This window comes from Cygnus olor, chromosome 16 (genome assembly GCF_009769625.2).
Source record: "Cygnus olor isolate bCygOlo1 chromosome 16, bCygOlo1.pri.v2, whole genome shotgun sequence".
Classification (NCBI taxonomy): domain Eukaryota; kingdom Metazoa; phylum Chordata; class Aves; order Anseriformes; family Anatidae; genus Cygnus; species Cygnus olor.
In genome coordinates this window covers 1298611-1325944 of record NC_049184.1, presented here as the reverse complement: position 1 = coordinate 1325944, position 27334 = coordinate 1298611, and the positions used below count along the sequence as shown (strand labels likewise).

Below are 27334 nucleotides of genomic sequence, written 5' to 3'. Positions count from 1 at the left end.
TACCTGTCCCAGCGTGCACTCGATCCCTCCAAGGTAGTCATCGTCGTTTAGATCAGGGGACTTGTTATCGACGTCATACACACCGAATTTCAGCTTCTGCACTTTCTCAAAGTAGTAGTCGACAACCAGCTTCTTTGAAAATTCAGGGTTTTGGCAATTCTTTATCCTCTCTGTGCGATCTAACTGTACAAACACAGAAGCAAAGTTGAAGAAAAAAAAGGAAAAAACAGAAAGAGGCCAGGAATCCAGCATGTGCTGGACCGCGCGCCCTGAGCACAGAAAGGACAGCACGTGCTGGAGCAGGCAAACCAAGGCCCCATCGCATCTCCAGGCGAGCGTACGAGCAGCGAACGAAGCCAACGACAGCACGACCCCGACGACCCCACCCCACGCCCGAGCCCCGGGAACGCCGATCGCAGACCCGAACGGAGCGCACGGGCCGCGGAGGGCGCTGCCGGCGCCGTACCTCAGCCCACTGGCGGCCGCCCACGTCCTGCAGCAGGACGCAGAGAGGATCCGACTTGGAGCCGACGTCCCGGTCGAGGAGGCGCTGGCAGGACACGGACAGCTCCACCCTGCTCACGCACTGCGCCATCTGCGGGCAGAAGCGCAGAAGGGGTCAGGCCCGGCGGCGGTTCCCGGCCCCGCAGGTGCTCGCGGCGGCGGCGCGGCCCCGGGCGGTTCCTCCCCGGCGGCGGGGCCGGGCCGCGACCCGCTCCCGCCCAGGGCTCCGAGCCGCGAGCCCGACGCCAGCCGCAGCGCCGCGGACCCCTCGCCGGGGAGGACCGGCTGCCGGCCCCCGTCCCAGCAAGATGGAGTCGCCTCTGCCCGCGCCGCAGCGCCCGGGCCGGGCTCCGCTCCCTCCCCCGCAGGCCGAGCTCTGCCTCGCCCCCTTCTTTAGGGCTCCCGCTGCCCCCAGGGACACGGCTACGGCGGTGCCAGCTCCAGCCGGAAAGGGGCTGGAGAGAACTCGGGGCCGGTACGCGTTTCTCCCTCAGGCCTTGCGCTTTCGCTATCGGGGGAGGGTGTAAAACGACGGCACTTTTTGCCCTTTCGGGGGGGCAGTTGTTGGTTCAGTATGTCAGCTGCCGAAGCTCTTGCTCTGCCTGTGCAGACACACCCCCCACCCTCCCCCTTGCTAGCACAGTGACAGGAAATCTGCTCTAGGAGGCTTCTGCACGCAGCACAGAAGCCACAGAAGCAGCCATCGTGAAGCGAAAAGGCCCGACTGCAGGGCGGCTGTACAACGCCACAGCGTGCAAGCTCTGCCTCGCGTCCTGTCCTCACATGCTACAGAGCCCCCGTTCTTCAGGTGCTGCCTTCATAATAAAAAAAGTGATAATTTTATTGCATTTCAAATTACAGCCAGTTTTGTTCAAGGAACAGCTACAATTATCAAAACTGAAAATAAGGCTTCCAGTAGCAAATAAAAGATCAGGCAGCTTGAAAGTTCTAAGAAATGCTTTAAAATGTGAGTTTTTCCATAGAGAAGCTACTTCAGCAAGGTATTAGGAAAATAAGGAAATAGGTGTTTGGCCTCTCTGGTATCTGCCTACCCACATTGCTTTCTCATACTTGCATGGTGTAAATATTAATTATCTCAATAAAGAGATGAACTTCTATTAGACAACTTTTAATCCCCTTAATGCACCACTCAGCCCTCCCAACCCACAATCTCCCCAGACAGGTGTTACCCACATCACTTAATACACTACAGATGGTGTAGTGATGGCAGCAGGACAAAAACAGTGCTGAATAAGAATTAGCAATGCTTTAGACAAAGAGGATCACGGTTCAGCTTTCTAAGGTCATCATCATCTGCTTTAACCCCAATATCAAAAAGGCTAATGTGAATTAGTCTGCACTGTTCAAACGACTAGTTAGAACTGTCTATCTTCCACTTCAGCTTCATCCAACCTCACATAAGATTCACAAAAAAGAAATCATTACCTTTAATACCGTATTTCTCCTAAAATCACAACAGTTACAGGTATCAGTTTTTCATTACCTACACGTGTTGTTCCACCAGACCAGCTAACTTCACACGAAGTCTCACATCTGCATAGCCTGCAGTTCTACAAACAGCCATACACATCCACATGACATTGTTTGACAACAAAGATCAGGACAGCTAGCCTTGGCTCCAGGGCCAACATTTCTCCTCTTTATTTTCTCTATTGCAACAGATTTCTGTACCATCATGTAGCCACTTTCCCTCCCCTGTACAGAACAAAGTAATCAGGAATCAAGTTGAAAACATCAAAGAAATGTCTCCCCAAAATCTTCTGGCATCTCTGGACAACAGCTGTCCCTTCCAAGAAGAAAGCATTACTATAGGTCTGAATTTGCATGTAGAATGTGTCCCTACCTATTTGTTCAACACCATGTTACAGAGACATCGATGAAGAAAGTTGAGAGTTTGCAATAGGAACCGTTAAACCACACATGAAAGCCAGAAGGTAAAGTGAAGCACCAGTCTCCACGATCACCTCCCACATGCTACCTGAATCTCTTCTCCACATCTGTAGCAGTGAAACCATGAAATTACTCCACTGTCTCAAAGAACTGTCTTTCAGTACACTGACACACAGATGTGTCTTGTTCTGCTATTCTAGATTTTAAAACATAAGAAATCCCTTGCAACACAGCCCAGATGGACTGTTTCTGTAGTTAGACCAGAAAGGATTCTTTCCAATTACGTCTTCCTGTTCTATTTGGTGATTGCAGGGCACCAGGTGATGCACCCTTATGAAAAGAGGAGAGGTAGCTCCTTAGCAGATTGAGATAAAAAATTCATGTTTCATTTGAAAATACCAGTTTGAATCTCTGCCAGCATTTGTTTGTATGTTGCTGCCTACAGACATCCTTCAAAAGCCCACACTAAGCTTTTTTTTCCACTTCACAGCTTTTCAAATACACTGTATGGTGTTCTCCAGTTCTAATCCATTCCTTTAGAAAGTAAAACAGAAAAATCCTGATCATGAACTACTCTACATATCTCAGCAGAAAAAGGAAGAAGTAGGTGATCTGTCAAGACAGTCTATTTCAGTCAAGCCTGAAGATCTGCCTGGCCTCTCTCTAGGTGAACTTGGGTTTTGTTTGTTCTAGTTTTATTAATAGCCTTACTTTTTTTCCCTGATGTGCATTCAAAGAACCAAACAATCTCATTTACCTCGCAGATTCAAGTCAACAATTGCAAAAATAAATTTCATGTTGTCTGAGTTTTCATAGAACACACTCATGTTTATATATCCATTCATACACAATATATTTAGCTTTTAGAATTCCAATAATTCATCTTTAATGACAGAATATTGTTTACATTTGTTGTGACAATCAAAAAATCCTCTTTTTTCAACAGTTCCAGAAATTCTGAAATGCACCGATTTCTTATTTTCACCTCACAACAACCCTAAATTACTAATATTGATGTCTTATTTGAAACTTGTGGTTTCAAAAGTTCAAAGACAAAGGACATTCCCAAAATGAAAAAAGCCGATAAAGCAAACTGGTTTTCATAAAAACACATTCAACTTAGAAAGTATTTATTAGAAAATGATCCTTAATAGCTTGCAACAACAATTTATCAAACAACTTACTTGCCACAGGCAAATTAAGGTACAGCAGGATCTGGGTATCACAAAACTATTCTAGCTGCAGAAATTCAGAGTTTGCCAAGTAAAAATGAACTCCAAACAGATATATTCAAATTCTATTTAGAATACATAAAACAGAGCCAGTGGATGCATCATAGCATAACAGGTTCAGAAAAAAAAGGCAACATAAGCAAGCCACTGGATAAGTGTTGCTGTTAGAAACAGCCAGTAAAAATCACAACTGATATTACACCACCAAGATCAACAATTTACACTGACAATAGCTGCACACATCTGATCCAATGCTCTCACACCTCGGGGATCTCACTGTTGAGAGGCATCACCCATGAAGTTTCATCTTGAGCTGAATTCTGCACACTCCTTTCTCAAGGGAAGAGTTTCCAGCACTCGGCTTCAGATCCATCAGACACCTATGTTTTTTGCCTTTAGTCAGGACAGCACATAATGTATTTTTCTTCAAAATATGGTCTTACATCACCCGTGTTATTCCTATGAACTCAAGAGCAGGTTACAACCCACAGAAGTCTACACAAGATCCTGTGCTCGTAATCCATCAGTACTCCATAGAAGTCTTTCACTGCTCAACCAGAAGTCATTCCCAGTTTTCAAGTAAATGCAGATCAGCTCAAGACCCTTAAGTATACATGCTTTAAGAACTGCTCAGACAACCAAACTGAGGTCCAGTTTAAAAATGTCAAAATGATTAAGTCTTACTACGCATACCACCTCTGCACTGTGAAGATGATCATGAATTCCAGGAGTTGTAATACACACAGAAAAGCAAATGCCATTTCATACTTCCAAACTGTTCTACACTAAATGGAATGCACACCAATAAATAAGTTGGAAGAACTGCAGCAAAGTCCCAAATAATGTAACCAAGACCCCCCCAAAAAAAGCTACATTCTAGGAAAACCATGTAGGAGATGCATACTATACATGTAGAAGACTAATCCATTGTCTGCTACTTTCTGAAATTTTATACAAGCTTTTCAGAATTTCCAACAATTCCCACATATTTCTATAGAAAAAAGTTTTCACACAGAAAAGAGCATTCTCCAATGTAAACAATATTAACTCCATAGATGAGCCTAATAGTACCTTATACTTCTCTCACTATTCTTCTTCTACTGATTCTGCTTATGTACCAATGCTTAAAAGGGAATAAAACAAATAAAAGAAAGCAATGCCCACCTACACTTGAAGAAAGCCCCATTTAAATATATTAACTGTCCAAATTCATAACCTTGAAGGGTCTCACATTTCCCAGAAATGTCATCTATTGGTGTTTGAAGCATAAACAAACTTCTCTGTACTTATCTCCCTGCAATATGACGGCCGTCGTTTAGTAGAGCCAGGAGCGACGCCTTCTGGAGAGAGGAATGTTAATGGTAACACAGAAGCCAGACAGTCTTGGGTCAGCTTGGTTTCACTGCTCCACATAGGAGGTAATATAAGCAAGGATTTTGCACAAGAAAGCCTGCAGTTCATTTTCAGTTATTATCACTAATAAATTCTCAACTGCATCTCTGTATACAACACTCACACTACATCAATTTACACCAAATACTACACATCAACTTAAGAACTTCGTTAGAACTTGAGCTTGACGTTTTTAATGCACATGCTCAGAAATAACTGTATTCAATGAGGTTATTTGGTACCAGTCTGGCTGTAGCTTCCACCCTACATTCTGCTTACAAAAACCACAAACACCAGCAATCCTGTTAGCAAAATGCACCAGCAATACCATCTTCACCATTTTGGTGTTATGCTTCCCAACAACTCAATACACCTAACACTCGTAACAAATTCCCAGTTAATAAATCATAATTTCCCAACAACCTAAGGTAACCTCTTGTCCCTTGCTTAGTCAAATCCAATGTCTTGCATTTATCACCCTTATTTCTTCAAGAAGGCTTTCTTTTCCTCCCAAGATCCCCATGTGCACAGACTGGCAGAAGTAGTGCTTTCTCAGGTTACTAGTTCACTTTTCAGAGGGCAGTCTGTAACATTTCAGATTCCAATATTACAAAATCAACACTGGTGCAGACTGCAGAGGTAGCGTCAGCTCCACTTTTTATACGTATTACCAAAAGAAAAATCCTAATATGATCTTACTTTCCCAAGCCCAATGAGGCCCTGACAGAAATCATAAAGCTAGATTTTGCATCACTAGATGCACTAAAAAGCATCTTCATTCAGAGCTGAAGTTATGAGACCCGCGTGGGGAGGATAGTGCACAAAAATTACTAGTGATTACAGCTCTTTTGCAGCACTCTGGCTCTCCCATGGGCCCCAAAGCCCAGACCACTGAACAGTTACAATTTTCCACCCTTTCATTACTCCTAGGGGTTAGGAAGGAGACAGGTAGGACTAGCAGTAGAAACTTCTACATGCAGATAATAAATCCTGTTCTTTATGCAGTGTTTCATGTTATCTGGCATCATGCATCTTGACTGATTAATCAAAATTCTGGGAAAAGGAGGTTGCTTAGCCATTATTACAAACTTGACAAGAAACCTGAAGCAGAAGCTACCTACTAATCATTAAAGAAAACATTAAAAGCACCTTTCTAACCAAGGTGCTCTAACCAAGCCAGGTGCCATCCTGATGAGTTACCTGTGGTCCACCCAGCAGCCTGAACACCTGGGAAGAGCATCCATGAGGACAGGCATATGGCCCCCAAGCAGGGGAAAGCTGGCATGCATTTCTGAAGGGCACAATGTTTGGCTGTGCTGACACAAAAGTGACCCAAGCCCTGACCTGAGGTAGGCAGGTGGCCGGCTGCCAACACAGACAAGCCCTTCTGAGCTCCAAATTTGACTCCAAGCCATAGGAGAATGGATTTATTGATTACAACATGCCTGTGACACTATTGAATATAGATGGAAGTTACGGCCTACTTCTACTTACTGAGCTGTCTCCACATGAGCCAGAACCTCCAGGATCACCACCAGAATTAGGTTTTCTGTACCTGAAGGTGGCCTCCTGGCCCACATGCTGTAGTGGTGCTGTGGCAACCTGACCTTTGAGAGAGAACCAGGAAATGACTGAGCAGGGACAGCTCTCATTTATGCTAATAAAAATACCAAGTTTAGGACAGTTTAAAAAAAGTCCATGTAATCATAACCAACAAGGTCAGAAGAAAAGCCTGTGCCTTTTTTTTAGTATAGTCTCATTTTTTATGAAGTAAACAAACAGATTAACTCTGATTCTATTTCAAATACTAGTTTGAACCCAATTGTAGCGTAACACCTCAAAGTTAAGCCAGTTATAAAATCTTAAAGAGCTAGTTTTCCAAGCTCCTTCTGTGAAAGAAAAAGCATTTCAAAGTTCCCCATAACACTTAACAGCAGGATATAAAAAAAAAAGTATTGAAAAACTAACCTAAAGCAAGTTAGGGCTTTAGAGTCAAACATTCATTTGGCTTAATGTGGAACACGTAACTGCAACCCTTGAATTGCTCAATAAATTCACCCACCAAATAAGACTTTCTGTACTTTCTATATACATATTCAGCTGCTATACTTTTTGCCCCATGATTCTCAAAAATTACCAAAATATAATGAACTTGATTTATAAAAAACAACCCAGCTCAACCACTCTGACCTTTGTAATAACACAACACATTTTACACACTTCTACCTTTCTCAAGGAAGGCTTCATTTTTTCTATTGAAACTCTTAACTATTCCAATCTCAGGCACAAACGCATAAAGATTCTGTCCCGTGCCAAAAAAAATAAGCTGGTTATGGCTCAAGCCTCCACTTTGAGCATGAACTCCTCAAGCAGAGACTGAAGACTACACCATATTTCTCTTCTATTACACTAGGCTGCAATGGGGCCTACAGGTACTTCAACATACCCCTTCTTACTTACACACATCCATGATTTTTGAGGGTACTTCTTGGTGTTCATTCTTCTGCTTCCTCTAGCATCCTCTACCTTTCCTAAGAGCTGGAAAACCAACGCCCGACGCATCCCATTCTTACTCTAGAGCCTGCATGATTTTATCTACTCCCTCAAATGCAGACATATTATACAGGTGACGGTGAGGCAGAAGTCACTGAGGTACATCTCTTCAGACTAGCATATCCTGCACCAACAGCATAGCTTCAAAATAAAACTTTAAGAAACATGTCAGCAGTACATTTTTACCAAAAGTCTTTGCTGTTTTATCAGATGAATTCGTGCAACTTAAGAATTCTGGTGATCACTTAATGAAAAATGGCGATGTTTCTTGTTTTTATTGCGCTACAGAATTATGACAAAAAAAAGTTGAGATTTCCCAGATGACCTCTGGACAGTCAGTTCTGGGTTGCTCTGGAGTTATTACTGCACAGTGACAACCTTTCCTAGAGAATGAGTACAAACATAAAGCAGAAGATACCTCTCAAGTTTTTCTCTCCTTATAGAATCAAACTACATCTTCACGGGTTTCTCTTTTATGGACTTCAATCTAACTCCTCTGAAATATGATCCAGAAACAAACCCCGTAATACTTCTTCTGCAGGGCTCATAAGAAACCGATTTCTTAAGATGTATTCATTGCCAGTTTAGCCTCATATGCCAACACCTTCTTTCAATGTTTGCTCCTCCTTCTGGGTAGGTCCTTTCTTCAAGGTAAAGATTCACATGCCCAATACTTTTCTGTCACTTAATTATTACCATCTGTAGTTGCATATCTTCACTTCTCCATCCTAATCTGTTGCAGAATAATGATTCAAAAAAGAAAAACCTATGAAAAGCCACCACCACAAGAGCCTGATATCAAGGAACTACAACCAAGGAAAGGATTTGGTAAAGGAACTCAAAGTTGTTTTTTTCCCCTCTTCCCCCATTCAGACTAACAAGAGAAGTATTTAAAAGGCCAGGTGAAGAAAAGCACCACAAAAGCACAAGACATTTACCTTGTGTCCCTTTTCTGTTCTCCTCCAGATCCAATGTCTCCTGTCAGTCTACCTTCCCAACAGCATGAAGTCACCTATTAGAGCTGCAAGTTCAAACTACTCTACTTATCTCAGCACAGGTGGTCCAAAACGAACATATACTCTTCCTTCATTTAGGGGATAGATTCCACAACTGCAGACAGACATCTCCTCAAGTGCTTATTCTATGTCTGCTCTCTATAGTGCATACTCTGCAGTGATTTTCAGCCTCTTCCCTAAAGAAGTCTGTTGTCATTAAGTTTGAATTTATCCTATTTTCTCAAAGTCATATAAACCATTCCAATGTTTTTAATAAATATGACCAAACTAGAGCAGTGGAAAGTTCTTTCAGCAAGTAATAGTTATTTGATGAAAAAAGGGTAAATTTAACAGCTGTAAAAGCATGAATTTAATTATTTTTGCTCTACGTAGAGAGAGAACTTGGAGTTACAACCATTAGATGGAACCTGGAAACTCGCATCACAAGTTGCAGCTTCCCTGGGCACCAGAGGGCTGCCTCTGCAGGAGAAGAACAGCCAAATGCCAGGACAAGACATCAGAAAGCTCAGCACGCTAACAGCTTGTTCACAGATTCTTCATCGACAGGGTTTTTATGTGTACCTAATGCAGCAGCAGGATTTGAAGATCACAAAAGGATTACAACAGCATCTGTTTTTATATTATACATGCAAATGACCTTGGAGTGTGGGCTGCTCTTTAGAAACATTCAAAACAATGGGTTCATGCCACCTTTTCAAGACTAACAAGGGAGAAGGGAATGTTATATACTTCCATCACCTCACCACAACATGCACAAATCTCAATTACAGGGACCACTCTTGCCTTTCACCTTCCAGTCTATAATAATAGAATTTAATGACAATGCTACAGTCATATTCAGCCAGGTCACTGCACCAAAACAGCTGATATTTCATAGAGATATAAATAATGTGCAGACTAACATTAGGATTTCTATTACATAGTAATTTATTATTGCTTTTGTTTAAATCACAGTATTTTTGTATCAGAAAACTTACACTTCTGACTTAGGTTACTTTCTTAAATGCACATCTACAGACAAATTTTCACAAGAAGTTTCATGCTAAAGCATGAACCATCCAGCAGAAGGAAAACACTGCTTACGCACTCTCCTTTCTGCTGCCAGGATTCGAGTAGCTAAACACCACCGCATTCAAAGAAATAGCATGACACTTTGCTTGCACTGCAAGGAATAAATGCTATTTGGATTATCACTAACAAAAATACGGTGTCAGTTATCCAGATGGATGGATGAGAGTCTGGATGACAAACACTTCAAAAAATTTGGGACCTTTGTGCAGTACATTATTACGTGGTACGTACTTTTTCAGACATACTTTAAAATTTTTCTGAGATGCCTTAACAACATACAATTTACTCAAAATGCTTTTATACATACACAGGTAGTATCACTGACAAAGTCAAAGAACTACAGTGTCTTTGAACAACCAACCGTCAAAAATAATTCCGATTTAAAACTTAAGAAAAATGTAAGATTGCGAAGTACCCAGGTTTAACTGTTCCTATTAATCAACAGCAAGCCATTTAGATTAATTACAGACCTCATATTCTGCCATTAATAATTCAATTTAAATTTCAGATTAGTTTAGAAGTTTAACTGGCTACTCACTGTTTTATTTTGCTCTTTTTCACACAAGCTCAGTGCTAAAGTTTTTGGACCACAAATAGTTTTCATTAGATTAAGGCATCACTTGGTGTTTTTTTTTTGTTTGTTTTTTTACACTAAAGCCAAGGTGAAACTTTTACCTCCACTTTAACCCTAGCAACTTTTCACTGATGTGAAAGCTGATGCTTCATTAAGTTGCTTCTGCCATTCATTTAACAGTGACCAGGAGGACAAGCTCACTACGCACCACCACCCTGCACACACACTTACCTCACCTCTGAAAAGTGTTCAGGTCCACAGATGAAAAACTCTATGCTCTAAAACCCGCTCCTTTCATTCTTACAAGACTAGACCTAAGACAGAAGACTGTCTCTGCAGGAATGCTGTAATAAGGGGGGGCGCGGTCCTAGACAGGTTAATTGGTAATATTTAATAACTCTACCTCCCCTCTGCCCTTTCTTGAAGAGGTTTTCCCTATGTTCAATGAACTGCTAGTGTCTGATTTTACTTTCATTAGCCTCTTTGCTTTTGTAGCTAGCTGCATTTAGCTTTCCTCAAGAACACGGGATTTATAAACATTGTCCTTTTATTAGAGACATTTGGCCAATAATGAAACCGTATAAGAAATGTAAAAGAAGTTTGAGTTGAGTTTCCTGCCAAACAAGCAAGGACTTTTCACATTCCATATCCACTGTCCAGTCAAAACAAGCAGTGACATTTTAGTAACTTCTGAAAATGATGTTTTTTTGTAAAAGATGATTTTATGGAACACGTTCTGGCAGACGCTGTCAAAGCAAGCAGGTCACCAAATAAGTAGGTGCTATATAGAGGCTTGAAATCTTCCTCAGCAAGCAAGAACAATTCTGCAAGTTTTTAATCAAAAAAGGCACTTAAAGTTTCCTAAAAGGAATTCTTGAAGTAGGTTAGGTTCTGACTACATTGCAATTTTCCATCCCAAAATCTGTCTTCATTTCTACGTGGCTAGAAAACATTTCTAAGCTTTCTACTATCACACAGAGCAACACTACATCCACATAATTGTATATAATGAGAAACGATTGACGTGAAACTAATTGTGTGTAACCGTGAAACGGATAGCTGGAAGTTCCACCTACCTTCAGACGGTCAGAAATCAGAGTAATACCATCCTACAGATTCTTTGATTAAAGACACTGTAACTACAGTAGGAAGATTTCAAAAGGTCACCAGCCTTCCAGAAGCAGCGACAGGTCCAAAAAGCCTGACTCTGCCAACCACAGAAGTTTCACGCAGGATCAGTTCCTGTTTCCCTGGTGCAACCCTGCCAAGTCCTAATTTTTCCATTTCAGAATTTACAGGGAAATTGCAGTCCCTCAACTATGTACAGTAAAGGCAAAGAAAACGCTTGTTATCCCCACCCCATCAAGTTATCCTGGCAGTAATCTACTATCCAGTAAATGAAGAACAACAGTCTAGTTCATTGGTAACTTAACAAAATTCCTCCCAAAAGCTGGGCAAAAACAGTGAAGTTGGCATGAAAGTAGTAAATTCAGAGTTATAAAACTGATGTTGTGGAAAATACTCTCATAAAAGAAATATCTTCCCTGATTTGAAAGCTTGCATTAATGTATTTGAGATGCAACTGCTAAGGCTATTTGAAGTTAAGGCTATACATGTGAGAGCATACAAGAGAAAACCAGCCAAAAAGGAAGAAGCTTTGATCTACAGCAATGAAAGAAACTGCCTGCTTGCTTCTCTCCTAAACTGCCATGCTGTGTATACATATATAAAAACAAAAGAATGACAAAGGAAACTGTACACAAGTGAGTGCCACTAGGTGAAAACAAGAGTCACAACTAAACCGTCTACCACCTGCGAACCACCACCTGCGTTCAGTCTGGAGCAATGGAAAAGAAACACTTCTAGAACTACTTGTTTTTACATTTGGTATTTAAATCCATGAGTGAGAAGCATCCAAATCAGGAAGGTGTGAAGCCCTCCAAGCACAAACAACACCCAAACGCATTCCATATAGGAACAAAGCTCTGAGAGGTCATCTATACAGAAAACAAGCTAGAGCATACCTACCTGTATCAAAAGTTAGGGAAAGAATAGGGGAGCTCAGTATGCAGCCACAAGCCTTAGTCAAATACATACGACCAACTGAGAATTTTGTTTCTGTAGGAAAGCCAAATCTTTCAACAACAATCACGTTATCACTGCCGAAAACAGGTATCAAAAGCTCCCTTGAGGTTACCGTTCCTTCAGAAACATTTAAAAGGCAGTTTCACTTCCTCTTCCACCAGGAGGAAGAATCATTTAACTCCGTACACAAACTATCTCAGTTTTCCCAAAGACATGCAAGAGAGCACACCCACAAAACAGAAAGCAGCACCAGCAAACCTGCAAGGGGCAAAGACAAGCATTTATCTGGCAACACTGCTTCCAGGCCCAAGGCACCATTTCTGAAAAACCTCTCTCAGAAACAAAATTTAAAATTGCTAATTGCTTCCTATTATACCAGTCCAGGTTCCAAACTGCTTCCGTCCAACAGTTATCATCAAAGTCAGAAGCTGACCTTTTGCTTGCACTGGTCTTTGTATGAAACAGGAACCGCAATCCTCTGATTTAGGGCTTAACCCACGTATCTGGATAATCATCTAGAAACAGCTACTCTCAAACAGTGGTCCATAGTCCAAATAGCAGGTCCGTAACATTAAGTTGTTCCAAGTTTAAAAACTAGAAGGCCAACAAGGTTCAGAGGCGCACACAGCTCAATAAGACGTTCTGGACCGACACCATTCACTGCTGGAAGCGGCTTTGGAACCACCACACTAGAAGACTGAGGAGGAACAAAATACAGACACTGAAATCATGATTTACAGTTAATGCACCATTTGTGTACCTTGGTAACCAGAAAAAAAACCTATTTTTCTCTAGAGTCTGCAGTCTTTAGTGTACCAACAGTCTCAGGGAAAGACGTCAACAATTTTATATAGTAGAGACAACATCTTCAAGGACAGCCTGAACAATTTAACGTACCTGCTGGTCAGTTCTGCTCTTTACGAGGCAGACTGTCAAAATCAACTGGAGCACAACTAGTCTTCATTTTTGCATCAATCTTCCTCTCTATTTGCAACAAACTCAGAGCATAAACATTCAAGAACATTTTACACTATGAAAGGAACACTACTCATAACAAAAGGAATAGCTTTCATCCTTCTTAAAACTATAAAGCCTCAAACTGCTTAGAAGTCTACACTGAAAATGTGGCAACACTAACATCAAATCTCTATTGATGAAGTGTTTTCTATAGTATTACCAGATTCAGATTTGTTAAAAAAATCTGATTATAACATTTACGTGTAACTGTTTGAAAACTTGGTAGCCTTGATGTTATGCTTTCATGTAACTGTTACAGTTCTTCCATGTAGGTCACAAGTTTCTCATTGAATAACTTTTTACATCCATACTTTCTCTTGTGAATGATATGATTGCTGTTAAACACACACTCATGACGTGACAAAAATATGTAACGCTATATCACTTATTTTTACAAGTAGTACTTCGACACAAACACTTAAGGAACTGCTAAAAACACCAACTTAGCCAGTTGCATAAACACAAGTACCTTCTTTCCGTAACTGGAGGAAGGTGTGACACCAGTTTCACCGTATTGTTCCAACCAGGCTATGCAGGATGTCAGTTCTGGCACTCAGAGCATCAAAGCCAGAGCAGCCAATTCTTTCTAATGCTACCTCTTGTTAGCAAACAGCCTTGAAGTGTATATGAAAGGGCAGTTACATACTTTGCACAGTGGAGACAAGACCTCAAAGGTCCTACCCCTTATTTTTAAGGCTGTTCACATAAATAAACATCTGCAAAATAAAGAATTTCATCACATCCAGTTACATAGTTTGATATCAGAGTATCCTCCATAGTTTATCACAACATTCAGTTTAAGACTGCTTCTACTATGGAACTGAGCTGTTTACAGGAAACCTCTAACCATTATTTACAACTAATACTTGATAAAGAACTTTATCTACACTTTAAAAGATCTGTAACAACTATTCAGGACAGCAACTGTGTTGTTTATACTACATGCTGAAATTCTAAGTATGTTAGGACTTCTGTTTTTTCCAGGGGCTTACACTTGAGAAGGGTTCTTTACTAATTTACGCAAAAAAGAAAAGGAGCACCAACTGCTTGGCACAACGAAGAGCCCCTTCCCTGCCCCAAATCCTTCACTTAAGCATTCCATCTGTGTCCATGTTCCAAACACCAATGGCTTTTCATATTCATTTACACATTTTTTAAAATAAGCATTTAAATATCCTTAGACCATACAGAAAATCAAGAATCAGAAAATGATTTCCAAAACAAACCTGCACTTTTAGAAAGTTCTAAGGAGCAGACACACAAGCATGTTTCACAGAATATGCTGTGTCTAACACAAACACCAGTAACCCTGTAGCCATTACCAAGAGGATCAAGAGACATATCAAAAGAAAGTAACAGAAAATCTGTGTATCTAATTCCAGACACCTGTAGTTTAATTACATTTCACAACAAGGCAAGCATTGCTGTGATTCATTTAAACTTGAAAAAGTTACCACCAGTTTCTGCAAGTCAACACACGCTAATATCTTAAATCAATTCTGTGAACAACGAAGCCACGTTTTCCTTTTCAGTAATTTTATTCTAATGTGAAACATGAAGAAACAAGCACCCAAGTAACTCCAATATAGTATGAAACTTTAATAAAAGTTGTTTAAAAAACAAAGAGCAAAATTTTAAAAATAAACTGAAAGGCTTGACTCCTAATCACACATCTTTCTGACATCAGCAAGAGTACTTTCAGACTTTCAAAGAAAAACAGATCTGCTGTTGAAACATTACTCCCAAAGACTGTTGAAACGCATAACATGAAGCTTCAGAGACAGACAGTTTTATTAACAGGAGGCTTAATTTTAAACAGTATATACAAATCACATGACTTTTCCAAAGTTGGGACCACCTAATAATCTGTCAAAAACAAAATTATGCTAATGAATTACAGAAGCATCTGTGTAATGTGACCGCCTCTTTATTGAAGTACACCTTTATACAATCCTTCCACATATTCCTGTACTGTGAAATCCTCTCAGGATGCAGCGCCGCACAGGTTTCCAAATCTCTCCTACACACCACATGAATAAAACTGTTGCCACTTGCACCTCTCAATTTTGCCTGACAACACACTTCAGTGTTCCATGATATGCAACACCAAAAGGCACTGTTTTTCTTGTCCAAAAAACAAAACAGTTTAAAGATTAGCATGTTTAAGTACAATGATTTGCAGGGAATAGCAGGATTTTTCAGGCAATGCCCAAGTCTTAAAATTTACCATAAGCCAAGCAAGGATGAACCAAAAGTTTCTACTTTCCAACTTGTGAATTACTTCCTTTCCAATTCTCCATTTTTCCATGAAAGGTTTTACTGTACAGCAAAGAAAATGGCAACTCTTTACAGACTTTAAATACAACAGCACAAGTTTATTGCAAAAATATATAGTAAACTCAGTATTTTCAAGTTTTGGAAAAAAATAAATTTTATCTCTGAATTCACCCATAGCAATAATTCACGACAGAGTTGCTGAAGATAAAAGCTTCTTTCATATATAAACTAATTTAAAACTTTAGCTGGACTCCAATCTTCTACTAATAATCACCACTTTGGTTCTCTTAGCAGAGACTCTATGTAAGTAGTTCAAAAGACACATGAGAAATACAACATCAATATCCAACTAGTGTCAAAGATCCCATCCCAACTGGTTCATGTAATCCTAACAAATCAAGCTACTTAAACAATAATGAGTATTTTCAAGTTGTTACTTCTACTGAAAATGTTTTAAGTGTACTATGAAACTCATATGATGTTCGAGGTTAGCTATACTTGTGGCAAAAGTCTTATTCTGCACAGTTATAATTGCAATATATAAATAACTAAAGGTTATTCCACAAAGAACAGCTTGAATTTTACAGAACGATTCTGCTCATACTTAAAGGAATTAGTTCGGTAGACATATCAGCAATGGGCATAATTCAACTGTTCGTACAGCGAGAATCTTGGAAAAAAATAAAGATACATACACAAAACAATGAATCTGTGTACACTGAGAATTCATTCAATTGAAGGGTAAAATCAGGACTTTAAACAAAGCTTTGACCTGTAAACAAAGCAAATTCAGCCAGCTTTTAACCAAATCTAGAAATAGCTATCTATTTTACAATGGCTTGCAAGAGCACCCACTGAAGAGCTTCACTGACTTCATCTATTTCCCTTATCCGAAACTACGTAAAACCAATCTAGATTCCTTGATAAGCACTGTGTCCAGTATAGTTCACCAAACCTCTATGATGAAAAACAATCTGCCTACCTTCTCCACACATTTGTACGGGAAAATCCACTGCGCACGTATCCTTGCAGTGTTTCTTCTGTAATGGCTAACCCAGTGCTCTGTCTTATCAAAACAAGTCTGGTTTACAGTTTAAACAATCCACAGGTTCTATCCTGGAAATACTATAAAAACCAATCCGGATGCATTTATCACAGCACTATGAATATCTATTCTACAACTACTTCATATTAACAGCTACCCTAAAACAAGTTTTACTTTTCTCGAGCCTATAGGCCTGTCATTTAAATCAACAACAGCTGCCATTGCTTCATCACGAGATTCGAATGCAACCATTGCTTCTCCTGTGGGCATGCCTTTCTCATTGTATTTTAAGCACACTGAACCAGGGATCACTTGGTAACCATAAAAGAAATCCAGAATTTCATCCACCGAAACAGTAAAGGGCATATTCTGCACTTTAATGACAGTTGGTCCTGGCTTCCCAGACCCTGTTCCAAAACCTGGGGGTCCGCTAATATGTATATTTCCCGGTCCAGGTCCAAACCCCGGAGGTCCACTTAAATGCCCAAGACCACCAGCAATTCCTGGAGGACCACCACCAAAACTGGGGGGTCCACTTAAACTGCCAGGACCATTACCAAAACTCTGAGGGCCCCCTCCAAAACCTGACGGTCCACTCAAATTACCAGGACCACCTGCAAAACCTGGGACCTCAATACCTGCACCGGGCAAACCGCTACTTGCGACTGCAGGTATTCCTGGTCTAGCATCAGGAAAGCCACCTAATCCAGGTGGCGGCAGAGGCGGACCAAATGTGCCAGACCCACTAAAGTTACCAGGGAAATTAAATGGAGGACCATTGTTTGCTTCTTTAGGATTCCCCCCCAAGAAGGCATGCTCCTCCGCAGCAGGGGCCTGTGCTCCGGGCACAGCTGCGTTTCCTTGTATTGGTATTTTCAGTATCTTTTTCCCTTGAGACTGTGGGTTTCTCTCAATATCTCTCATTTCTTCTACAGTAATCAAACGTAAAACAACATCTCTTCCATTCAGCTTTTTACGGTGCAAACGCTCTGCCTTACGAGCATCATCTTCAGCTTTAAACTGAACCAGTGCTTGTCCTAAGCCTTGCCCGTTATTATCAACAAGAATTTGTACAGAGTTTTCTTCTACTGCCAGTCCCTCTAGAAACTGAAGGATTTCCATTTTTGTTATATTGTACGGAATATTAGATATATGTGCACACAATTTTGGCAAACCTGACTCTGCCTCAGCGTTCATGATGATTTCTCTCTGGTCATAGTTGAAGTTCTGCAATCTTTTACGAATCAGCTCTATCTTTTCTAACATTGCCTTTTTAGTAATTGGATGAACTTGAATAAAGCGATTCCCTATGTACTGCTTATGATGACACAAAGCTGCTTTGTAATCAGCTTCATTTCTGAACTCGACAAAACCCTCTCCAATTGCCTTCCCATTAGGTCCATAAGCTATATAGATGCTGTCTTCAACTATATCCAGCTTTTTAAAAAAATCTATTACATGTTTGTTCTCCGATTCAAATGGAAGACCTTTCAAATAAACACAGAAACCCTGTTCATGGGGAGATCTAGACCGTGACCTTTTCTGTCCACTAGGAGATTTAGACCTAGAATGAGCCTGTGGAGGAGGAGGGTGTGGTTGCCCAGAGGGACCCATGGTTTGCTTGAAAGTTATGTGGCCTCCAGCAGCCACCCACTGTCTCTCTGTTGCAGGACTAACTTCAACATAGCGCTGAATCATCAGCATTCTGTTTCGCTTCAGTGCTTCAAATGTATCTTGAGGAGAAAAGAACTTAACTAGTCCATTTCCATTATTTCGACCTACATGATCCTTCAGCATATGGACTGCATCCACACGGAGCCCAAGGAAAAAGTCTTTCACATCAGATTCTGTTGCAGAAAAGGGCATTCCATGAACGCTGACATACAAATCATCTGGATTGATTGGAATTGGTTTAACACTATTTTGAGAATTCATCTGGATAGGATTTACAGGATTCATGGGACCAATAAACAATGGATTCAAGCCGCTGTTCATATTCACTGCTGCTCCAGACCCATTCATTCCAGTGGGTAAAGGTGCTACGGGTGGAGGATTCATAGGAGGCATTCCCGATATGGGAGGCATAGGTGTCATTGGGGGTACAGGGGGCACAGGGGGTATTGGGGGAACCGGAGGAACAGGAGGCAGTGTGGGCACAGGAGGAGGAACAGGGATTGGGGGAATAGAAGGCATTGGTGGCAAAGATGGCATAGCTGGAATAGGAGGGATTGGTGGAGGAGGTACTGTGTTCATTGGGGATGCTGTACTAGGTATAGTTGAGCTAAACGTTGGGCTACCAAAGGTACTCCCAAGGTTTGGAGGTGCAGTCCCCATACTGGCAGTAGAAAATGTGGATATGTTTTTATTGCTCTCATGCACAGTAGTAGAAGCTGTTACTACACTAGGAGAAGGGTTATTAAAGTTAGGTACAGTAGTGGGCAAGTTAACCCTTCCACTCATTCCAGAACTAGGTGGTGGTCCTGACCTGCTAGCATTTGCTGGTGGCATATCTAGATTGGCAGTTTCGAAACGCCTACGACTGAGTTCTATCATGTTTTGCATTTCGGTTTTACTGCTTAGTAATAGTGTTACTTTAGACCCTTTAATTGTACCACCTGTGCGCATCATACCAAGCCTTGCATCTTCATCAGTGGCAAAAACGATGAAAGCCTCACCCAGTTCACCCCCTACAATATGCACGCCCCCATCAGGAATGATCAATCCAGAGAAGAAGTGGCGAATGTCCATGGTCCCCGCCACAATCGGGAGACCTTGCAAGCGGATGACCACAGCCATGCTGCGCTGAAACAACACACACCTGCAGATGAGAAAAGGCAACGGCTATGTCAGACTACTGTTTGTGACACCATGCAATTACCTACAGACACCATCTACTACATTTGTTTACATACTCCTAACATCTTGCAAAGATTAAGCATGTTTATATTCCAAGTTCCTTATTCGTGTTTGTTCACTTCACACAGACTGAAGTATTAAACATTTACCAAAACAATTAGTATACATTTTACACTAGAAATTCCAAAGCAACTGTTAAACTGAGACCCACAAGTGTCAGTGGAAAAAAGACAAACTAGGGAACAGCATAAATTAGAACTATCATATCAATAGTTGAGTATTTAATGGAACATAAGCTAAATGCATTTTAGCCAAGCAAAAAAAAAAAAAATTAAGTTACCATACACTGATATGGTATCCACTGTACCTGGCAAAGTGACTGCCAAGAATTCTGTACACCTATGAGCAATAAAAAGTTCTTTTTTCACTTGGTGAGAGATTTTATCTCCAGGCAGGTGAAGAAGACTGAGAACATACAGGGAGTTATGAACAAAAACCCATTATGGACAACAGCATGAATCACTACCCATCCTGACAGAGGCCATCTACATCATAGCAATGTTATATTTTACACCTAGCAGAAGCAAGAGGTCTAGGCAACAGTGAAGCTAACAGCTATAAAACTAGCCCCAGACATTTTGTGACTATATAGACCCCACCTGAACTAGAATAACACATATGCATATCCTAGCTGGATATATGGCCTTGAAGATTGCCAAAAATCGAGCCATAATTTTTTAATAGTTGTAGATATTCAGTATAATACTGCATTTTCAATCTCTGGCATGAGTAAATGACTTCTACCTCTACAGCTGAGGCTAGTGGAAGCTTAAGATTGATTTTGAACATCTAGATTTCAAGTTACCTTGTATACAATCTAAAGAACAACCTGAGGTCACATCAGAAGTACAAGATAAACAGGAAAACTAGGTAATTCTCACTAATTCTTGACAAAGCTTCACTAAGGTCTGAAAGCAGCATAATAATACTAGCACGATTCACCAGTTCAGAAGCCAGCCTCTTATCCTAAACGCTCAGCAGTAGCGCCTTGTTTCATCTGAACCACCTTACCTCTGAAGCTTCTTGACTTCCTAGAGTACAAATCAGTTCAGTAACTGCATGGAAGACCTCTAAGGTCACATGTAAGTGGCATTAAAATATTCATTAGACATTTGAAATTGAGGATGAACCAGATGATACAATGCAACACCAAGAGGCAAAGCACCACCAGAAAGACCATCTTTTAGGCTATACACCAAAGATATGACCAACTGATAGTTATAACATTCACATTCAGTTGAGTACTGTATCCCTGTATCCAATTTTAAAGTCAGCTACATTTGCCTGCCCAGGTCTTCCAAACAGTTTAGAGTAGCAACACCTTGATTACATCCTAAACTACTAAGGTAGTCACTATCCAACAGTTTAACCACGTGGCATAAGGCTGAACTCAGTATTTAATGAAAACAAGAGTAATAATTCTTCCACAGGGAAGAACCGAATAAATTCTTCTGTTTGCACGATGGTTACTCAAACGAGTACTTAAGTATTTTGTTCTCTTGCCCATAAACCAGAGTTAACCCCTTCTGTGCAGTAACAGCCTCAAGCAACACACCGCTGTTAGAGGGCACTGGCCCACACCCAGCTGATAGGAGCCAAGCAGGGGGAGACCCTTGCCAACAGCAGAGAAGCTCCTTGGCACAGCGTCAGCTCTGCTGCTCTGCCCAGTGTACGCGAGCATCTGATTCCTTGCTAGACCGTCTTGAACAATACACTGGAACTTCCAAGATGAACATGAAAACATCTGAAAAATCTACCTCTACATACCACTAGAATACTCCCTACTTCACCGAGGAATGACAGCAATAGAAAGGGAAATATATGCTAACCCTCAAGGATTATTTTTTAAAAAGCAACTTTCCCTACTCACAGCAACGTAATAAAGCAACACTTTGCATTTATCTCTTCTAGTCACACATTTCACTAGAGAATAATGTTCATTGCCCAATCACTTTCCAACAGAAAAAAAAGTCCACATGAAAAATAAACAGGTCCAAGAACTATCTATGATAAGTACACATCTAATAAATCATGAGACTTTCTGCACTGTTTTAAAACCACAATATTTTTCAGTGGTTCTGCAGCTTCATTTTAAATTTGCCCAGCATCAGCAGCAACCTTTGACATAGAAGTTAAAATTAAAATTCTGCTTACTTTAAGGAAGCCACACTAAAGGCAACTGCAAAATATAAGAGTTTACCAGATTATACTACAGGACTGCTTTCAAATTAGATGATCCTGAGACAACCAAGGGTTATAAAAGCAACCCTGTTTCTGCATTTATGCTTTAAAAAACTAAAATAGCATAATAATAGTAAAACTTGTTAAGAGGCTTACATTTTTCTGTATTACCTATTATACAAATAAATTAATTTCAGAAGTTTTTATGCATCAGGAGTCAGGCATTTTAAGTTTTTTTTCTATTAAATGGAGGATTACTTTTTCATAGCCACTTCCTTTCTAATGCAAAAGGCATGACAATCTGATCTGGCCATTAGTCGAACAAAGCCATCTTGGGAAGGAATTTCTCCTCAGATGTGCTGGTGTAAAATACATTAGAATCAACAGCCTGTTAGGTACCTGTATTTACTAGTTTACTAGATTCTGTGAACCTAACCCAGAAGGCAAATTAACAGATAAGGCTACAAAAAGAATTCTTAGGAGTTCAAGCATCTGAAAACATTAACGTAGCTTCTGGGATAATACAAGCAGCTCAGTCTTGCACTGAATTCAAAGCTTCCTTATTAATGCTAAGAAATACCATAAAGTATTATTACTAAGCATACTATTTAGGTCCACTCAATCACTACTGACAAAAGAACACAGCGACAGAGGCATATAGTCACTAGAAAAACTAGCTGCAGTGACCTCTGAGTAACTAATGCCATGCATGACACCAAACAAGTGGTCAATATTAAACAAGAGCTAACAGGGACATGGCATAAAAGTTGTAACAAATTTTTGTCAAAAAAAAAAAAATTTAACTCAAAACATAAATGCTGCAAAACTTACCAGGATTTCACTGCTTTAAAGAAGCAATAGTTTTGCTTCTGTGTTTTAAATAATAAAAATCAGAGTAATAACAAAAGGGCCAAATTTCATATTTTTACAAACAAGTCAGATTTATTTCAGAATGCAATTAGGAGACAATAAGTCACTCGCTCTAATTTTCAAACTAACACTAAAAGCAAAGTCCTGTCAAGTATTTCACTGATCACTTGTTAAAGACAAATATACACGCAGAGGCAACACCAGACACAGAACGGGCTGTTAGCGCCTCTAAGGTATGCACTGAAGGCAGTCTGTTGGGCTATAAGAGCAATTCTCAGACTGCCTCCTTTTCCTCCTGTATAAACAGATACTTTAAGGCAAAGGCCTTTTTTGTTGTTGTTTTGTATGCTTGAGATCTTGGAGACTAGATCCTCAAGTTCTACTATGGACAAGCCATCCCCATTAACAAGTTGAGGTCAGAAATGGAAAGTACAGAGTTGTCTAGAATTAATCCAAGTCATCTGATCCATCTTAATAGCATGTTGACAGCACCATCTTTTAAAAAGGTAGATGTTACACTACAAAAGGGTGTATACAAGATGGTTTCTTCCCCCTAGGCGCTAGCCAGTAAAACAAACAGAAAAGTTGGGTCATATGCATCGATTGATAAAACAACACGGGACTAGCCTTTTAAGAAACATGTATTTTTTCAATTCAGGACAAGGTTAGAAGATTCAACTTATTCCCTGTGAAATACAATGCCTACATGGTACACAGGCAATGTACCTGGCAGTTCCTGGATGAAGGCTAAGAACTGGAATAACATTGCTGCTGTAGCAAGAGTTTAAAGTATCCAGGCTGGCACTATGTAGCAATACCTAAGACTCCAGACTACCGCTTTTATTTGGTTTTTGGATTTTTTTTTTTAAATGCTAAAATTAACCCATTAGATTAGCATAATTCGAATTAGCTGACAGATAACTATCTGATCCCTTTAAATACTGCAAAAGGGAAATAGAACCAATTACGTCTGAATTAACTTCTGCACTCCAAAAGCTACATTTTCAAATGGTGCAGAATAACTTGAGAGAACGTTACAGACTACCACATGCTGATGAAGCAACAAAACATTAGTTTGGCAGAAGATTCTATTTTACAAGAACAACACTGCCAGAACAACCATCACCAGTAGGAGTCAAAGGAATAAGACCAGCTACAGATAATTTGACCCAAATGTTTTGATACTAATTCACAGATTCCAAAAGCTTCAGTTATTTCTTAAGATATACTCAATAAGCATAAAAAGAAGTCTTCAATTCAAAGTCTCTTACCTGCAAAGACAGATGTTTTTTTCTTAACAAGTAGCAGAAGCCAAGCCAATCCTGTGGGCAACCAATTAAAACCAACTTTTAGACTGCAATAAAGAATAAATGGAGGCAAAAATCAATGCAGGCAACACAACAGCAGTAACAGTCCACAAAGAACTGTATATACAGAAAGTTCAAACCTGTGACCACCACAAGGCACCATGACATAGAACAGACACAAGAGTAAGAGTGCATTTTCTAACACCTTATCCCTGTACCACTTTTGGATAACTGCATTGCAGTTGCTATATAGTTCATGACACAAATACATGCCTTCTTCAAAGAATATAGGAAGAACCAAAAAACACTCAAAGAATCTTTCAAATTTTCCCATTTCTAATAGATGAACAACTCACTCTTTCAAAGGCAAAGGTTAAGAAGCAAAGACTTAAAAATTCTGAATTTTAACAAACTGTTGCTCCATCAATATTTCTTTCTCCAATGGTGCATTTTCTTACTTGAAAAAAGCAGGAAAACCCATAACTCAGAAAGTCTCCCTACTGCTGCACGTGAAGAACTCTTCAGGAGTCATGCAAACTGGTGAAAATAAGCAACATTTCACAGACACCTCTAGGCAAGTCACCTCAACAGAGCACACACCATAAGAACTCCCTGCAAGATACCATACTTTGTAATCTGCCATTTTATAATTCAACCCCTGATGAAATGAACATTTTTTTTCATCTCTGAAAGTACAAACCGTCTTCCTAGGACTACAACTCACAAAAAAAAAAGTCAAGCAGTTTAAGTAGCAACATATACATTTTGTATTTAAAAGAAGGGACGGAAAACCTCTTTACTCTTTCATTGCTTAGCAGACCACCTCATGCTGAAATTTTCCTTCTGTGGAACACTACCCAGAGAAGAACCATGCTAAAAACTAACTGCCTCCTCCTCACAAAACCCAAACAAGCAGTTTTCAGTTATAAGCATCCTTATCAGAGTGAAGTTACGGACAGAATTACTACTAAACCATCCACAAACTCCCTAACAGAGGGAATTAAAACAAGCACAAATATTCACAGATCTTCAAGGACATTTAACAGCAGACTCACAAATGAGAAGACAAAACTATGCTCTCCAGACTCATATTAAAATGGCAAATGTATTTATGAAAATAAGACTCATTATACCTTTACGAAAAGCAGGCAATCCCATATTAGAGGATTCATCTATATATTCAACTATATACTTTCATTTCTAGCAGTTTTAAACAGTAATTTACAACACAGGTAAGAAAAAAGGTAACAACCTGAAAAACAGTTTCATGCAAAAGCATATCTGCTTTTCAAGAAGCAGATAACCCTTCATGCACAAGGAACTTTCCAAATAAAAAAGTCATTTGAGATACTTCCAGTCAAGCAACCACAACGTTGCAGGTGTTCCTTTTGACAACAAGTTGCAGATTTGTAGAGGACTAAGACAACACGCTACGATGTGAAACACAACATGAACCAAACCAAGTGGTCGGTATTCTTCAGAAAAGGTGTAAAGCTCTGCTGTATATTTAAGCTTTCCAGCAAGCATCATCTACTTTTGTTTACAACTCTGAATTCTCTCAAAGAACACCCATCACTCTCATTAAGACATCCCTTCCAGTCAACCTGACATGTAAGAGCATGTTAACAAAGCAAACATCGACCAGAGCACTGGTGATTCAACACCATACCTCTGCAACTTCATGGGAGAGGGTCACCACAACACCCTGCCATCAGCTATGCATGGATATCCACCATCCAGTGAACACAGAACCCCTCATGAAGCAACCTTTAAAGGAGTGCACCGAGGGAACAACCTGCCAATATTCCTGCCTAAACCCAGCACATTTAGGTGGATAAGAAAGTAGCTAAGAAGAATGGGTAAGTTTAGGAACGACTAGTAAAACAAGAGCCGAGAGATTTTTCGAGACAGCTCAGAGAGACACTAGGCGGGGGACCCACTTCAGCACACGTTTCTTACCCCAGAGCTGATTTTTATTATTGGAAAACAGACTGAAATTACTGCACGGCAGCCTTCCTAACGCTCACAGGGTAACCCCGAGGCGCGGTGGCAGCACCGCAGGCACCAGGGACCTTCTTCCCCGCAACGCGCAGAGCGCTCGCCCCGCTTCGTCCCCGGGCCGGGCGCGGAGCAGCCGCGGACGCCCCCCGCAGAGCCCCACCGGGGCCGGCCGGGAGCAGCCCCGCGCCGCTTCCTGACGCCGCCGGGGCCGGGCTCCGCCGCCGGCCCCTCCCCGGCCGCGCACCTCCCGCCGCAGCCCCCGCCGGGACCCGGCCCCGCCGCTCCCCCGCCCGCGCCGCGGGGCCCGTTCGCCGCCTCTCCCGGGCCCCGCGCCCTGCGGCCACCGCGGCGCCGCCCGCCCGGCCCCGGCCCCGGCCCCGGCGCCGCCGCAAGGTCACTCGGCCGCCCCCGCCGGCCGGGCCCCGCGGCGCCGGCGCTCGGCGCGCTCCTACTCACCTGCCCGCGCCGGGCCGCGCGGCTCCGCGGGCCGCCGGGCGCGGGCGGAGGCGAGGCGAGAGGGAGCAGGGGGGGCGGGGGCGCGGCCCAGGCCCCCCGGCCCCGGCGAGGCGGAAGCGGCGCCCGCTCGGCGCCCCCGGCCCGGCCCGGCCCGGCCCTTTGTGCGCGGGGCCGCGTGCCAGCCGCGCCGCGCCCGGCCTCCCTCCCCTCGCCTCGCCTCGCCTCGCCACGCCGCGGGCCCGCAGCGCGGGGCGGGCGGGAGGCGCGGGCCCGGCCCGCCCGGGCGCCGCCGCGCTCTTACCGAGGGCTCTGCACGGGACAAAGGGTGAGAGCGGAGCGAAACCGCCCCCGGACCCCGCTGCGCGCCGAGCCCAGCGCCACCGACCGCGCAGCGCCACAAAATGGCCGCCTCGCTGCGGCGCCGCCAGGGGGGGCGGGGCCTGAGCTCGGCGGGCGGAGGGGGCGGAGCCTCGCGGTGCGCGCAGCGGCCCCCGGATCCCGCCCCGCCTCCGTCCTGCCCGGGGCGGAAGGGGCCGAGAGCGGGGGCTGCCGGCGCATGCGCAACGCGAGCGCCGCGCCCCGTCTCAGGGGTGGCTGGGGTGGGGTGGGGCGGCGTGGGTGCAGGCGTTTGTGAGGGCAGCGCTGCCCTTTTTTAAGGCAAAGTCGGAGGTAGAAGGCTGAACAGAGCAACGCCGCATCTCTACTAGACGATCTGTATTGTTGGCTCCGGCACAATAGTAGAACAATGATGATATGACACGTTTTCTGGAAATTAAAGGCAGTACAAGTGAACATGGGTGTAACTGCTGAGGAAGCAGAGGCATCAAATTTTTAACAAATATAAGAGCCCTGAGGAGACAGGTTGTTCCTGACTTCTTCACTTGGAAACCTGTTGCAGAATTAAGTCGGATTACCCTGAATCAATG

General features: G+C 41.9%; 2 protein-coding genes across 5 annotated transcripts in view; both read right to left on the bottom strand.

The window, feature by feature from the left end:
• Positions 1 to 26831, bottom strand: part of CPNE1 (copine 1) — a 41862-nt gene extending 15031 nt beyond the window's left edge. The window contains exons 1-4 of one of the 4 annotated variants that reach the window (XM_040575363.1): positions 26710 to 26784; positions 23916 to 23966; positions 467 to 595; positions 4 to 183 (exon numbers count right to left, since the gene is read on the bottom strand). In XM_040575363.1, the coding sequence (XP_040431297.1) occupies positions 4 to 183; positions 467 to 595 (309 nt within the window). In that variant the 5' untranslated portion in view covers positions 23916 to 23966; positions 26710 to 26784. Of the gene's footprint in view, positions 1 to 3; positions 184 to 466; positions 596 to 19352; positions 19478 to 23915; positions 23999 to 26709 lie in introns of those variants that run through there. The other 3 variants (XM_040575361.1, XM_040575362.1, XM_040575360.1) reach the window with 3 other exon arrangements.
• Positions 14938 to 19473, bottom strand: RBM12 (RNA binding motif protein 12). Its single transcript, XM_040575359.1, has one exon. It carries the CDS (start codon positions 19471 to 19473, stop codon positions 16831 to 16833), a length of 2643 nt encoding a protein of 880 aa, XP_040431293.1. The 3' UTR covers positions 14938 to 16830.
• Positions 26832 to 27334: the final 503 nt, after the last annotated feature.